A 17,121-nucleotide genomic window follows, 5' to 3' on the forward strand; every position below is an offset into this window, starting at 1 on the left:
AAATATTACCGTGATGATGGTATTTCAAGGTTTCCTCAGGGTCCAGCCTCATGTCCTACATCAGCTGGGGATCGGCTCCAGTCCCACAATGACCCTCACAGGAGAAGCTGTGTAGCCAGTGGATGTTCTTGATGCGTTAATGAGAAGGTACCTCAGTATGCAAACACACAGATACACACACAAGGTTCCTGCAGGTATTTTTCCAGGGAAACGGCAGCAGATTTTTTGCGATAATTGAAACAACTGGGAGAAATCAAGCATATTATGACTTTGATTGTAGTAGTTATGATCCTGGGCAGCATCAATATCAGTTTGCCTTATTCCTGAACTTTTTGAGAGAGCCTCAGTCGTCGGTCCGTTTTCGGTAAAGTGGATAAAAATGCATGATTTTCTCTTTGGCTGAACTTTGTGGGACGTTTAGAAATAAGTAGCCTTATAACCATGGTGTTATATATATATCCTGTCTGTCCTGGTGTTGTTGCAGCCACGGTAAATGTAAATGAGCCATCAGTCGGTTGCACTCTCATTGTGGTTGATACCGAACATAAAACAGATGCAGAAGAAGAATTTAAAAGTACAAAGTTATGCAGAATAATGGGATTTACATCCACACACAGAGAGCTCTCTTTATTCATCTTTATTTGCTCCTCTCAGCACGCTGAACATCCCCCTCACAGCCGGGTGGAGAGGCAGGACGGCCGAGCTGAATGAAGCAGCAGCAGCAGCAGCAGAAAGAAATGTCCAGCGTCTTGTTCAGTGTTTATTTATTCATAACCCGAGTGAAAAAAAGGCCTCACCGAGCAACCTGGAGAGTTTCCTGCGCAGCCTGTCAAACTGTTTAGACCCAAATACAGGAGAGATTGAAAGTCGGAGAGAGGGATAAAAATAAAAAAAAGACGGTGGACTAGGGAGTCATGGGAAAGAACACGAGTGCAGGCAGGGTGACAGAGGGAGGCTGATATTCTACCCTACCCGGCTCTTGTGAATTGTAACGTGCCAAACTGTTCGGAAATGAATTTTTCTGAATTAAGTTTGTACCTTTTGCTGGAACATAATTTTTCACTTCTTTCAGGGGGAAGTTAGAGATAAAAAAGCGCTGTGAATGATGCCTTTTTTATTACAGCAGAGACTTGGCATGAACAACTCGCACTGTGTTATTCAGTGTAGGCGGACAACAGCACAAAAGCAGCCCGGACACTCTGAAGTATTACATACCTGGTCGTCATGACCTCACAGAAACATCTGAGGCTTGAACCAGGTGCACATTTAGTGTTTCTGAACATCAGCTCTTACTTTACCGTAACGTATTTCATGTTTTTCTTTTTTCTTTTCTCACCTTAATCGACAGGCAGGAAAATGCAGGAAGCGCTTCAGCCTTTTAAACCCCAAATACACACGAGTCACATTTTATATCCGTGACATTTTAAGTTTCCCAGAGAAAGAAATGTGCGTGACATTTTGACAGAGACGTTGCTGAAAATGAAGGGAGCTGGAGTTAAAAGACATTAGGTAAGTGGAGAGATGTGAGGGAGAGGGTGCGATGGAGAGAGAGAGAGGCACAGAGAGAGAGAGAGAGAGAGAGAGTGAGTTGTGGGAGTGAGTGAACGCGAGTGGGAGACCGAGAGCGAGAGAGCGGTGGAGAGGGAGCTGGTGAGAGAAGAGGCGAGTGCACGGCTATAACAGGCAAACCCAACTTTGCTATTGGCCAGAGCCTGAATGGCCTCAAGCTGTTCCCGTCATTCATCTGTATTCACTTGCAACTTGAGCGCGAGTCCGTCCCATTCACTCTCGGTCTCGAGGGAAATCCTGACCACACTTTTTCTCTAAATTGACTTTTTCAATTTCTTTGGTTTGTTTGTGAGCACGAGTACAGAAAAACAACTGAACGGGTTTTGATGACACCTCAGTGGAAGGATGCGGGATCAGGCGGCAGATCCAGGAATTTTCTTTTTTCACTTTCTTTAACATTGTGAGTTTTTAATGAATATTCCTGGGAAATAATTCATGGATCTTGATTTCAAAAAACAAAAAAGCAGGCACATAAGGGCTGTGATATCTGTGAGTCTGTGGAATTTACTGCAGCTAGATTGAATTTAAGAGGACTAATGGGCTCTGGTGGAGATATGAGCTCTGCTGAGTGCCGTTCCAGTTTTTTGTTTTGGCTCAAAGGGTTAGAACAAGTCACGTTCGGAGTCATGCGAGCAAATGCAAATGAACGACGGGGGACATTTTGAGGCCGCTTGCGCTACAACGGCCACGGTTTTCATGGACGACCACCAAAGTACCAAACACAAAAGTCAAACAGATGGAGTCATTTTGGATTTATTGCTCATTTTGTAGTTATTAATAGCGACGTGCTAATCCGTACATGTGTGCCTAAATGTGTTTGATGTGATTTACGCCCAGGATGAGTTTAATATTTTGACAGGGAGATCACAACACTTGTTTAAAGAAGGTTAAGAGCACATATAAGACGAGCTGGGAGATCAGTCTGAGAAACAGGTAGATGCATTTGAATTGAGATTTGGGGAGGCAGAGGAAACATCACAGGGATCTGGAAATAAAAATAGACCGACCGAGTGTGAGAGAAGATGGAGGAGTGAGAGGGAATGGGAGAGAGGTGAACGGTGGAAATGACGGATAATTAAGTTTTTCTTTTTAATCCCAGACACAGGAACATTGAGGATGAAAGGGGGGGGGGGGAAGAGTGACAGTGTGGAATGCAGAAGGGAAAATGGGGGGGGGGGGGGGGGGGGGGGGGGGGGCACAGAGACGGAGATGAAAGATTTGCAGGAGGGTAAAAAGATATGACAAGGCCACATCCAGGAAAAAAAAGAAGCTGGAGCCAGAGAGCGAGAGGGGGGGCTGAGAAACAGATGGGCAAGAGGAGGGGGGGGGGGGCACGAGATGGATGGGAAAAGTGTGTGTGAGTGTGGGGGGGGCATTCAGAAGAGGTTGGCAGGAGTTGATGCAGAAAGTTGAACGTTGGAACTTTACACATATTGCATTGTGGTTTTTATATCCTGGGTCCGCTCATGCATGAGTTTCCCTTTATTGTAAAAGCAAAGTTTTTACAAATCCACTCCCGTGTCTAACGGACGCTGAAGATCTGCTCCTGCAGCCTCAATTTAATCCACATCAGCTCAGTGCAGCAGAGCCTTATAAAGTTCAGCCAAAGCTAACTTGATTAACTCAAACTAAATGAAGGAGTTAGCCAAACCAAGTGTGTATTCTCCAAACTGGACTTCTATGATATTGAAATCCTGGATATTGTTTTTCCTGGTGAGCATTTTCAAGGGACACAGTTCGTCCTTTCAGAGAGTTCTGTTGCTGGGGTTGTGTTGAAAGTCACTTTCAAACCAACCTGTGTTGGTCCGAACCTTCAGATTAGTCCAAACCAAAATATCAGGTGTGACAGGTTCCTCAGTCCGGATTGACAGGCCAAAATTTTGTCCGAACCAAAGAGGTGGTCTCAGCCCGGATTAAACTGAACCCTGGTTTGGTTCATTTGCGTTTTCTCCGTTCAAACGACACTTACACCTGTCAACAAACCAGTTAATGTCAGGTAGGGGGGTATCCACGTAGATGATAACAACGACATAACAACCCTAACCCCCCATTAACCCACATAGGTCGTACAAAAGTCTTAAGTCTAAACTTACCAGGTCGTTTTCTGCAATGCTTCCCCTCAACCCAAATTTGCCGTAACAATCACAGGTTGTTTTATCAATGTCTCATCAATCAACCTGACGGGGAACAGGATATGACACTGCTTACCGTACACGTGGCCAACAGGACAAAGACGCCCACTTGATTTGACCTCAGATGAACTTTACAGATCTTGTCCCCTGTTTCCGAAGGCTTCAGTAAACCTCACACGTTTGTCTGATCGTCAAGCAGCTTCTGAAACTTCCCTCAGTGGAGCTGACTCGGGCAACTTTTGGAAAGTTTGGACTCTGACAATCCGACGATTAAAAACCATTTCACGCAGCGATTGACTAATCAGAGGTGAGGACGTATATCCTGGAATCGAACTTTTCTTTCAAACCCTCTCTACCACCACTTCCGTTCCTGTTTGTGCAAACAACCAATAAGCCCCAGAGTGAACTCCACTCTCCCAAAGTGGGCGCAGCAGGCGTTTTCTTTTGCCGCACCTTTGATTTGTAATCTCTTCCGCCTTTGGACTTGGGTCGGACCACATGTCGTTTGAAACGAATTCATCGGTGGCGTACCCCCGCCCGTACAGTGTGGTTGTGTTGGAGAGATTTCACAGTCAGTATGGAGAGGAGGAGTGATCACAGCGACCGAAAAAAACTCTCTCAACTTACACACGGCATGTGAGAATCGTATGAGGACGGACTTGGATGCGACGACTGTGTGTGTGTGTGTGTGAGAACAGATTAATTCCTGCGGAGCGACACTGATGGTGAACGTGGTACCTATCGATGTGTTTGACATTGTTGCAGAGTTCGGATTACTGCGTACATCCTCAGTGCTAACTTACACTCATGGCGTGTGTGTGTGTGTATATATAGTTAGAGATGGAAGGAGAAAGAGGAGAGGGGGAGGGATGGAGAGACAGAAACAGAGAGTAAGAGAGTGAGAGGGAGGTACAAGTCAGTATTTCATGGATGGCTGTGTTGCTATGGGAACAAGATGTGGGCTCCCTATTCCCAAAAAAGTGTCCTCCTTCCTTCCTCCCTTCCTTCCCTCTTTCCCTCTCTCTGTGTCTCATCACTTCATTTCTCTCTCTCTCTCTTCTTCACGGCATCCACAGCATCTGCACCTCTCTCTCTCTCTCTCTCTCTCTCTCCTCTTCCCTTTCCCCCCCGATCACATCCCACCACATGCCTCCTCTCTCTCTCTCTCTCGCTCCCTCTCTCTCTCTCAATCTCTCATCCTCTCCTGTCATCCATCCTCTCCCCGCCCACTCATTCACCCCTCTCCCTCTCTCTCCCTCTCTCTCTCTGTCCATTCTGTCCCTCTCCCCTCCTTCACTCTTCCCCATTTTTTTCCTCCCTTGTCCCTCCGTCCTTCCCTCTCCGTCTCCCGCTCTCCATCCCTCTTTTCTCCCTGTCTCTCTGATCTCTCTGTCTCTTTAACACTCACTTATATTCTATTCTTTTCTCGGTTGTCATGGCAATAGGCTGGGGGCGTGAGGGAGCGAGCGCGAGCAAACGAGCGGGAGTGGGTGTTTCGGAAGTGACATCTCTTGGGCAGTAACCTTGTTTCCTGTGTGGTGGAGTTGGGGGCGGATTCAAGGCGCTAGCAGCGCAGCAACAGTGACGCCGTGTGGACGCTTTGGGTGAGCAATGGGGAACCCGGGACGCGCCGCGTGAGGGCTGGGTGAATGATCTGATAGGTGAGAATACTCTCTCTCTCTCCATCTCCATCTCTCCCACTCGTTTTGCTCTCTGCCACACACACACACACACACACACACACACACACACACACACACACACACACACACACACACACAGTAAACACACACACACTTTTATCCTCCCGTCTTTTTATCTGTCATCTCTCCTACATGGCTGAAGTGGATTCGCTGTAGTAAGTGAAATTTAAAAGGGATCAAAGCTTCTGATTGAGTTCTCACGTTGAGTCGACTGTTTCTTTATTGAGTCTGACAACACGCTAACACACATGTACATTTCCAACGAGTTGTAGTGTGAGTGTACCACAAGTCTACTCAATGCACCGAAGGCTTTACGGCTGCAGTGATCAGGGAATGTGTTTCAGAAGTCTGACATTTCTGCGTCTCCACAGGAGGAGAGAAGAACCTGGAAATGATTCACCTTCGACATAGATTTTCACCATATTAACGTCCTAATGGCTAACACGTTAACAACTAGCTGCCCAAATACACATCTGACATGGAGCAATATTAGCATTGAGTCCAGTTTTCACTCTCCTTTTAGCTCTGACTGTTTCCATCTCTAAACACTAATAAATATGTGACTTTTAGATGTTCCAGACGAAGATACTAACTCAGTCCGTCTGCAGTTTGTGCCGGGGAGGTGGAGCTTTTTTTATTTTTAGCTAAAAAAAGGTACAGCAACACAAGATTAATGAGAAGGAACCAAACAGGCTTTAAAAACAATGAGGCTAAAAACGTAGGAATGCAATGATCCAAATTTAGATTGGTTTCAGCTCCGATGTTGACCTTTTTACGCAGATCAGCTGTCGGCCGTGACACCGCCGATACGCTTTAATACAGTTTCTTTTGCCAAAATGTCAATAAAATTATGCGTTTCCTCGTCTCGCTCACATTCATTTAGTCGTAGTTTGCCATCAACTCAGTTTTTCGTGCCACGTGTGACCTTACGTAGAGATGATGATGAGCGAGGTGCAGTGCTGCTGATTATCCTGTGTTGATTTGTCATCATGTGTGACCATTGAGAATATAAAAACACAGATAAGATGAGTATTAAATGGTCAAACGAAGATTTAACCTGACTCCTGAAGCTCACCTGGGATTTCACGGCTTGGAAGTTAACAAACGCACAAATAAAGACTCAGATATTTTATTATCAACACAATAGTCAGGGACTACACAGTTGTGCCTGTGGACAAACTGACCATTAAATTGCCTCGTTGCTCCCAGTCATCAGTTTGCTCCCCAGTTGAAGAAGATGTGGAGACACAGCTACCCTCGGGCCTGGATAAGATGAGGACTGACAGTGTGGTTCTGTTGCTGCATTCGATCACTCTGCTCGTCGCCTCCTGTTTGTGACATTAACAGCTTGTATAAGTCCCCTGATTGTTAAACATGGTACATTCCAGTATAAAAGGAGGAGAAAACATAAAATACAGATACTTCATAATAAAAGCGAATACAAAATAAAAAATAACCTACAACTAGGATGGCACTCAGTGGAATGGCAGTCAAGGCCAAAACTGTCCCCTTATGAAAACATGTAGAAATCGGCAAACAAACAATAAAACTAGGGACTCAGTAGTAGAACATATATCTTTGCCAAGGCCCATCCGGCCCCTTAAATTCAGAAATCAGTTCTATGATCTATGAAATATTCTTTGGGGAAACTGTGAAAATGTCTGAAAACCGCCGAGCTAACAATGTTAAAGTAAGTGATGAAAACATTCCCAGATCGGCCCCCTGATGTGGATCCGCACCAAAATTGAATGGTTTATCCCCTGACTGATACTGCATCATTCCACTAAGTTTCATAATAATCCGTACAGTAATTTGTGTGTATTTGTGTTCATACACACACAAACCAACCAACAAACATATGGACAGGGGTGAAAACAACCTCCTATGTGATATTGTTGTTGATTGATTAACTAAGTGTTTGTGTCATTTAGTGTCACTTCTCTCAAGTTCATTGTGAATTCTGGTTTTTTTTTGTGTCACAGAATCACCAAGAGTAGAAACTGATGTTTAACTGGCAAACTAATCTCTGTAATTACAAAAACCAAACAATCTCTAAACTTTTATTCTGTGATCGTCACAATGACATTAAATAATCGTCTGTAACCGCAGCAACACAGATGCGATGACCTCCTACGTGAGTCTGACACAGCCGCCGACTCCACCACGTACCCCTGAGTGATGGCAGCGCCTGTAATTGGCACAAATAAAGTCACATTTTCAAAATAGAGATGCCTAATTAAAGTAAAGTGCCATCAGAAAAGTGGAGGTATAGTGTCCCGATGCCAAATGCTGCAAAAAGCTCCGTTTCTGTCACTTTCCTTCCCTCAAATTGGTTGATCGCTTCATCTTGGAGCCGCTCGTGGCGGTGGGATTGTGCGAGCACCTCAAATTGCACCGGCTTGATATTGAATTTTGAAAGCCAGAGGTCTCGGCACCATGTGAGGTAATCGTTGAGTAATTGGTATTGATCAATAAACCTATCAACCCCCCCGCTGATACTGTATATTTGGTAATTTTGTGCTACGAAGCAGATAAATTACACCAATTACGTTTTTTAATGAAGTAAAGCCTCAGATTTCTGAATGCGGATTATTATTTATTGTGCTGCATGCCAATCTACCACCATGGCCAAGCATCACTTGAAAAGGACAGTGAAAGGATCTGTGGGTTTTTCCCTTTGCAGCGTGAAGCAGGAATTGAGGGCACGACCAATGTGCTTGTTCTGCGAAAAAAGCCTCGTACCTCTGCGCCTCTGTGACCCCGACGCTGACATTTGACATCCCCCTTGACTCAGCACTGACAGCAGCCTACTGTCCTGCACATATGCACCACTCTGACTCGCAGCTTGTCAAAGGGCAGCACTGCGTCCACTCTCACCAACATCTAAATATTCATTCTTGGCAAAAATCGTTTGGAATATTTGATCCACTCGAAGGTGGTCGTGCTACATGTGATGCCGGTGCAGCTGAGGTTACAGTGATGCCATGTGCACCGTGTGGGGCCCTCTTGCCTAGAAAGTGAGAGGCTCTGCATGCTCACAGGAGTACATTATCTGCCCTGGGTGGCCCGGGGCTGTTGCAAGCTTTATTTTTAGCGCTGTTTTGGAGCTCAGTGATGTGTGTAAATCAACATTAGGCCTGTCGGGTTCCAGTAATGACAACGTTGACTAAGGCTGACCAGTCATCCGATTGGTGCATGGCCCTCTTCTTTGTAAACTGCTAAGGACGGCAGAAAGAGGGAAAGGAGCCCACAGAGAGGGGAGGAGAGAGGCTGTGGAGAGCAAATGAAAGACGGGAGCGAGGTGGAGGAAGATGAGGGGCAGAAAAAGAAGCATCTCAGCATTTCTGCTTGTGCCAAATCGTTACAGTATATTCATGCAACATAGAGCCGCGCCTGTCCACCCCGTACGTACGAACACACAGACAGAGAGAATGAGTCTGCTCATTGAAATTCTGTCCACTGCGCTTCACAGGCCCTTAATAGGCAGCCTCGGGGGTGGAGAGGTAGGCCTACAGTGGAGTAGCGCAGATTGGGCTGCGGATGACTCACGCTGCTTATCCCCCAGTGAATATCTCAACATCATGACTTTGCTCTGCACAGTTGCAAAGTTTGGACTCAAGGGCTTGTTGGTGCTTTTTCTGGAGAAAGGGAGAGCGTGCCACACGGAGCTGTGTCCCTCTGACGGCTCGTGGTAACGAACAACAAGTTCCCGGTGCACTTACTCAGCATCTATCGTATCTGCTTTCACAGTTTGGCTTTCAATTGACGGCGGTAGATCAGCACAACGGCCTGTTCCCGCTGATTCATAAAATATATTTGGATGTGTGCTAGCATGGAAAATACTGATAGTTCTGTTATGTGCAGACTTTAACATTTTTACAGTTTCCCTTTGCAGCAGACATATGTTGCCATGCAGCCTTTGAAGATTTCCAATAAACAGCTCGCAGCATATTAACAGAGGCTAAAACCTTCATCCTGTTCATCATGTTTCTTTTCAGCTGTTAATCTATTGTGAAAATGTCTTGAGAAGACATCCATCCCATCGTAATCTCGATAATATCACATAATACTCTACAACAGTTAACTCTGGGGGGATTTTCTATCCTAGATTATAGACGGTATTCCAATCATCAAATGAGATAAAAATCTGTCTAGTGTTTCCTCCCTGAGCATCACTTTGATTTTTACCAGGAAATATACAGACCCTACATGTGGTTAATCAAAGATGTTTTGCATGACAGATCCCTGAAGGGTGGATTCTACTTTCCGCTTTCCGTGTCCGCTGAGAGTTGCGTACTCGTTCCAGTCAGATGCACCGTTTCGTTCCATTCATACTAAACTGAGGGTCCGTGTTTTATTCCAGTGGGGGATATTTTGTACCTGGAGCGTCCACATAGGGATCCCTGCGTACCCCAGCAGACCTGGGTGGATATCGACATTTACTTTGGCAGTCACGGAAACTATGAATTATCCTTAAAAGTGAAGTGAAGGGTCTCAATCACCCCCTGGTGGCTTGCCGCAGTATAGGTCATAATCTCTGCCTCCTTAATGTTAGTGGATGGGTCAATCACAATCTTTTAAAGATGGTTTCTGTCACTTGAAGTAGTGCTGATCACACCAATGAACCATCACGTGTTCGTATTTGTGATATTTCGGTTTTAGACTCACGATTTGTCGAGCGAGTGGATTCGTGGGACCTCGACAGCGCAGCTCAATCCCCTGACTACGAGGGTTCAGACTCCAAATGTGCAAGATGACAGCGTTTGTATCCTGGATATTTTGGCCTAGTTTCTGGGTAGTGGGAAGAAGTGGAGACCCAATTTTTATATACAGTCTATGGTGGTAAAAAAAGAAGTAAGAGGGCGTTGTTATAGTCAATTAAGTTTAAATCCAATGGTCCCAAGTTTTCAAGTATGATCAATTTTAATGTATTATAAATAAAGGGCTGATGCCGCTCCCAGTTTACATTAAACGTTGGCCGAGAGGAGAAGGAAACATCACAGGGCTCCAACTAAAAATTGTTTAATTAAACTGACTAATCAGTTAATTGAGAGAATAACCTGCAGATTCATCGATAATAAAAGTCCTTGTTGGTGTCGACTTCAAAACGCCCTGAGAGAAAACTGATCCACGGAGAGAAAAAAAGAGAGAGAACTCAAACGGGGTAAAAATAAATCATCCAGCTACCAGAACTCTCTTTTCCTCATGGCGCTCGCATTGTGTGAAAGTGTCCAGACACAAAGGCTGAGCAGAGGCTATCGTGACCCTTTAATTCAGCCCCGTCACAGTAGCCCATATTTATGGCCTCGAGTTTCTGTCCGCCTAAATTATTCATATTACACAATATTATTTTTTACTCTGTGGCTGAATGAAATGGTTATGAAGTGTGTAAAGTGGCTGCCCGGCATCACAAAGGGGCCCAAATTATATTCCATTACAACATCCATGTGTGTGATTGACGTGCCCTTGAGCAGGAACTCAAACCTCACCCGTCACTGGTGTCATGAACATTATGTCACCCCGCAGTTTTCATTTCCACTGTCCGCGCCCCGCTCCTTCAAATCGTCCATGCTAATTAGCTGCGGCGGTTTAGGAGCTCATCTATATTTCAGCAGCTCGACTCGTGGATCAAACGCGAACCTGAGAAAATCAACTTGAGTTGTTATTTTGTCCCCGATTAGATGATCGTCTGTTTCCCACTCCGACGCAGGCAGCAGACGCACCGGTGCAGAGAACCTGAGAGGCGACGATGCAGTAAAATAATGGGTTATGACACGCTGTAGTGTTGCATTGTGGGCTGCAGGTGACTCTTTCTCTCAGACACCTACATGGTCTATTTCCTCCGTCAAACACCGGCATGTTCCAAAGAAAACATCAAGCACAAGGGTCAGTCGTTACTGTCGGGGGGGTGAAGTGTGAACCCGAGGCCATAACTTGGATCTGCTGTTGTGTAACGTTTTGTGGGCGTGTTCGCTCGCATTAACAACTGTTACTCTCGACAGTGTGTGTGTGTGTGTGTGTGTACGTGTGCACAGCCTGCAGATGTTGTTAGTGTGAATGTGGCTTTTTGCTTGGTGCAGGAGGTGCAAGCCCCCCCGGGGGATGTTACTGAAACTGACTCACACACTGCAGAAGTCTTTCTTAATTTGTTCACCCCCTGGATTTCTTAAAAAAAATGTACTCACTGAATAAACCAGGGGTCAGATCAGCTGTTGTTGTTTGGCAGTTGAATCTCTTTGGACCAGCCTGTATAATCTTGATGGGATTTGCCTCATAGGGAGATGCTGTCACTGTTTTATGTTTTTAAGTACAATTGATTAAGTTCACACAGTGCACTGTGGCTCATTGTTCCCCGGCACATTTCCAAAAGAGGAGAAAGTGTTTGAGCTCCGGCGTCAGGCAGGATGAAGTGAGAGAGCTGCCTCGAGAAGTTTGCTTTTGTATCTGCCGCTGAAGAAACAAAGAACAAACTGTGAAATGATCAGTGGTCATCTGAGTGATGGGAGAGCCGCTGCTGCTACCGCCTCTTGCTCCACGGGAAAGAAATACAAAATGTCTAAGGCTTTAAACAATGATAGTAAACAAGGAGTCATAAAAAGGAGGGTGGAGACGTGTGATGTGGATGTTAAAACAACAGATCCAGGCTCAGAGTGTGTGAAGAGAGAGAGAGAAACGAGGCGGAAGTGTTGAAACCTGTAGAAATGTGCACAAAAACACTGTGGAAGTAAATCACATTCCATGGAAAGCTATAACTTACTCAGTACAATGCTTTCTGCTGCCAAGGCCCAACCTTCCACCCAATTTGCAAACACTCATAAATATCTGTTCCCTAATTAAGCCGGATTTGTGTCATCAAGATCCCTGAATTACTCTCTGAGAAATGTTATGTAATGTTAAAGAAAGTGAAAACTAAACTTCCCGGATCCACAAACCGAACTTTAACGGGTTCAATCCAAACCTAAGACCGAGTCAAATATCTGTCTCTGAAAAATCTACGTTCATGTGTCCAATACTGTTTGATAAATTTCTTTAATTAACCGGGGCACAGAACTCTCTGGTATCATTTTCATTTTACTCCCCACAACTTCTCGTATGATTCTCGGAATCGGGGATAATGTCGAGGATAATTTGTGCCTCCACCAAAGAGACGACGGTTCGGTTCCTCTGTGTGTCCGTCAGCTGGAGGACGTCTCAGGGAACCTCAGAATAGATGTGGCGGACAGGACAGCCTCGGGCCAGGGGACAGATGATTAGATTTGGGTTCTGAGAGCTGGATCTAGGACTTCTTCAATTAGACTATTATCATTTTTTATCTGTGACTGCAAAACTAACGGAGATGGAGAGTTTCAGTGTGTTTGCTGAGTCACTATCAAGTGTCATCTTCTTATAAAGGAAGATTTTATGCGGTGGGAGCAGAACTCCTTATGTAATTGTGGAAGGTGTGTGCGAGTGCATTTAGTTTCATCCTAATTTCACTTTTCATTTGGCTCAGGACCCAGGTTTTAGTCCTGAGAGCTGCCGGATGTTCTGTTGTTTTATTTTTGGTCTTGTTTGTTTGCGGGGGGGGGAGTGAGTTCCGGAAAACAAGGGCAGGGGAGGAACGAGGACATTTCCTCTGGACCAATGGAACACAGGAAATCAGCGAACATGAAATATGTTGGAGGTATTTTTAAGGCTTGTAGGTGTGGGTGACCAAAAAAGTGAAATGGGTTTGAGTCTGGAGAATTGCTGCAGGTCCAACTCTGGTTTGTGACTCATTCCCAGTTTGACTCTGACACCAACTGATTTTTGTCTCTTGCACGAGGTTTGCTGAGTTTGTTTAACTTGACCATAACCAGTTCTTTAGATTTTCTTATATTCCGTGGTCTTTAATATCACTTGTGAAAAGCAAAGGGTGTTATTGGTGCTGTTGGTGAATTCATTGTAACTTTTACTGCTTCAACATAATATTTTGGAATTTGGGGAGATGTGTTTATTCACTTTCTTGCATAGTTAAATAAAAAAGATTGATACCAGCTTGATAAAGCTTCACTCAGGTATAATATATATAATATTTGGCCATATCGCCAACATACTGTAACGTAATGCTGCAGAGATATAAAGACATTTTAAGGGTTTGTTAATAATATTCGTGCACCAGCCTCCTTTGTGGGTGTCCACAGAAAGATTATAAATATATTACATCTGCTTACAACTACTTTAAAGTTATTATAGTTTGTAATGAATCACATTTTACTGAGTACTTCTTATAAATGCTAAATGAAGTGGGGGTTAAAGTGTGTTTTTTATGTAATTTACAAGTGTTACTTCTTATCCTCCTTCCTTTGGACATTCTGTGAGACACGTGTTCTATAAAAGACATTATAATTGTTATTATTTGTATTTAATCATCCAGAATTGCGTGTTCTTTCTACTGTTCTCTGCTCTTTGCCTGCACGGTCTCTTTCTAAGTATTGTGTGATGACCTCTTCCCGGCCGACCCAATCACACACACTGTAATGACACCTGACACTGATGTGATGAGGACGGACGTGTCACAGCATCACTGCCCTCCCACTGCTGATCCTAACTGACCTTTTCTTTCCTCCCCTCTCTCCTCTCCTTTCCTCCCCCCCCCCCCCCCCCCCCCCCCTGTCCAGATGCAAGGTGTGCCGTCCCCCCCTCCTATCATCATCACCATCATCGCTCCCAGCCTCCCCACTCCTTCCACGCTCCCTCCTACGACCGTCCTGCTCAAGACCGTCCCTCCTTCGACCGTCCCTCCTTCGACCGCCCCGCCTACGACCGCCCTTCCTTCGACCGTCCCTCCTACAACCGCCCCTTGCAAGAGCGCCCCATCTACGAGCGACCCTCGCACGACCGTCCGCCACAGGACCGCTGGAACCCCCGTATCCGTGTGAGCCCTGGAAATCAGTTCTACATGTTGGACCAGGAGGAGGTATGGTACCCCACACACCAGGGACACACTGAGACTGGTGTTGGTCTTGCAGGAGAGGTTGCAGATGCAAATATTAGAGTTTCACACACACACCTTAAAAGAGCATTTATCATATGAGCATGAAATAGGCACAATAGTATTTCGCAAAAACTTCATATGTCTTTTTGGGGTAAAACAGGTTGAAGGAGTTCTGAACATGTTCTGACACAGTGACTGAGTCTTTGTGCTGCTTAGAAAATCCCACTTTTCAGCTAATATGTGTTTTATACGAAAGAGATCAGAGCGAGTGAAGTAACCAGAGTCTGTCCCAGATGCTCGAGCTTCCCTGGATCACTGTCGCCTCAGGCCGGCTTTTTTCAGGGTTCATTTCAAGAGCCAGTGTCAAGTCGGCAGGAAGCTGGAAACTTTAGTTAACTGGATCCAAACTGTGTCACTGTGACCTCAGCAGAGAAAATCCTCTCCAAGTGTGAGACGTTGGGTTATTGAGTGAACCTGTCAACACACGGCTACACAAACTGACAGGAAGTTAGTTTTTCATGAAGGTAAAGCTCGTGTGTAGGTGCTGGACAATATGCAACTGGCTACCAGCAAAAACGTTATCATGCCGTCAATCATAATTATTATGTTTATTATTTCTTTCAAGGTTAAAGCCCCTGAACATCTAAAATAAACTTCCTGTGCACAAAACACAATATTGACCTTATCCATATATAATGTTATTATTTTATTTGTTATCATGCTGTGTTATACATTTTGACAATTATATCAAAAATAATTATTGTTATGATTTTATCGCCCAGCCATATTAATGTGTATTGTGATGTAAACACTTCACTTTACGGTTCCCTATTTAGCAGTTTATAAATATGGAATAAATGACTAAAGAACTAATCTTACACAGTTGTAAGAAGATATAAGATTTATGTATTTACCAGGAACAAAAAACAACACACGACTGGAGGCTGGTCTCCAAAACTCATAAATAGTGATTAAATATTAAAACACAGTTGTGACCATATGAAATGTGTCTCAGTAGGAAAACAAGTTGACGGATACAGAGGAGTGTTCGTAGACTGCATTGTAATGTGTATTAAATATACTCAAAATGCATTTATATCCCCTAATAACTACATTATAGTTCATTATAAACCATTCAATATATCATATCTTATAATTGCTACAGAACACTCTGTATCAAATAGGCTGTTTGTGGAGAAATTGACCAATCCCTCCTTATTAAGAATATAACTGACTTATTTAAAACAGGTTTGATAATATTAATATGTGCATTGATGGAGCAAACCTGCTGCTGCTCGTGAGGAAGAGCTCATGTTGCTCTTCAGGCCAGGAGAGGGTAGTGTTCTTCTACTTTCCTTCTACCTCTGCTTTGCACTTTCCACTCACAAGAACACCCAGTTTTACGCCGAGCCTGCTGATTTATGACACCACTTATGATGACACCGTGCCGGTAACGGAGCCCGAGCCCGGTGGAATCTATAGGTCGCCTCCCCAGACTCTGCAGGCCTTTTTAAGTACAAGACAGATATGGTTTTTAATTTGGTCTAAAGCCCCAAAACTTTGAAACATCAGCAGTTTGCAGGAAAACAGTGAAGCAGCTTTTACATTTGTTGTGTTTTATTGTGATGTGCCTCTCTGTGTGTACTAATGTATGTACTCTGTGTATTAAACAGTATGTATTACTGTATTGCATAAGATTCCAGCCCTGCACTGAGGCACGTTGTTATGTTCTGGGATGCTGGCACGTCAGTAAAGTAATTAATCCTTATGTGGCCCGTCAAAGCAAGCGGGTGGTGACTTCACTGTAGTGTGTGTGTGTGTGTGTGTGTGTGTGTGTGTGTGTGTGTGTGTGTGTGTGTGTGTGTGTGTGTGTGTGTGTGTGTGTGTGTGTGTGTGTGTGTGTGTGTGTGTGCACGGCTGCCAATAGTATTTCAACTCGTCCTCACTCAGAGGGATAGAGTGCGCTGTGATCATGATAAGAGACCGGTGCTGCTCTGGAGGGATTGAATGGAGAGCCCGGTTCAATTAATCACAGCCCGATTCCCTGTCTAATTGTGCCAATAAGGCGGCAGCTGCGAGTGGATCGGAGGCAGGACTGAAGTGCTGGTATCCGTCACCTCGGCGACGGCGTTAAATATTCATGCCTGTCACTCACCTCATGCAGAGCGGGGTGTCTCGCTTCTCTTTTCTCTTTCACACACACACACACACACTCACTCATCCATTTATTTCCATTCGTTTTAGATGTCTCGCCAAAATAAAGCATGGGCTGGTGCAGGACCAGGCTGTTTTTCCTCTCACACACCTCTCACCTCTCTGTTTTTCTGTTTGCTTTCATGCCTGGCGTCCGACCTCAGCATCCAGTCCCTGCTCTCCCTTGTATCCCTGCTCTCCAGTGTGTCCCTGCTCTCCTCCGGGCTCGTTCCTCGTTGTAATTTACTGCATAAATCGTTCACTTTGACCTTTTCTCCTCCTCCTCCTCCTCTCTCCCTCTGTTCCCTCCATATCTCACCTCTCTTTATCCAGTGCATCTGTTCCATCTCTACTTTCACGCCCCACCCTCCCTGCGTCTGTCTCCACTGCCACACTTCATCCCTCTCCATCTTTCTTGCCCTCCTTCACAGTTTCTCACCCTTCTCTGCCCTCACCCTTCCACCTGTCCCTCCCAGCTCTCCCCCTCGCTCGGGGGGGGACTGGCAGGCGTCTTTGGCTCTGCTGCAGGCCACCTGTCTCTGTGCCCCTCACAGCTCCATACACTTGC

At 45.0% G+C, this 17,121-nt stretch overlaps 1 protein-coding gene across 8 annotated transcripts in view; it reads left to right on the forward strand.

Moving 5' to 3' along the window:
• The window catches only part of syngap1b (synaptic Ras GTPase activating protein 1b), a 120,111-nt gene that overhangs the window by 19,415 nt on the left and 83,575 nt on the right, over positions 1-17,121 (forward strand). For all 8 annotated transcript variants that reach the window (XM_034610006.1, XM_034610010.1, XM_034610009.1 and 5 more), the window contains exon 2: positions 14,044-14,342. In XM_034610006.1, the coding sequence (XP_034465897.1) occupies positions 14,044-14,342 (299 nt within the window). The remainder of the gene's footprint in view (positions 1-14,043; positions 14,343-17,121) is intronic.

This window comes from Hippoglossus hippoglossus, chromosome 16 (assembly GCF_009819705.1).
Source record: "Hippoglossus hippoglossus isolate fHipHip1 chromosome 16, fHipHip1.pri, whole genome shotgun sequence".
NCBI lineage: Eukaryota > Metazoa > Chordata > Actinopteri > Pleuronectiformes > Pleuronectidae > Hippoglossus > Hippoglossus hippoglossus.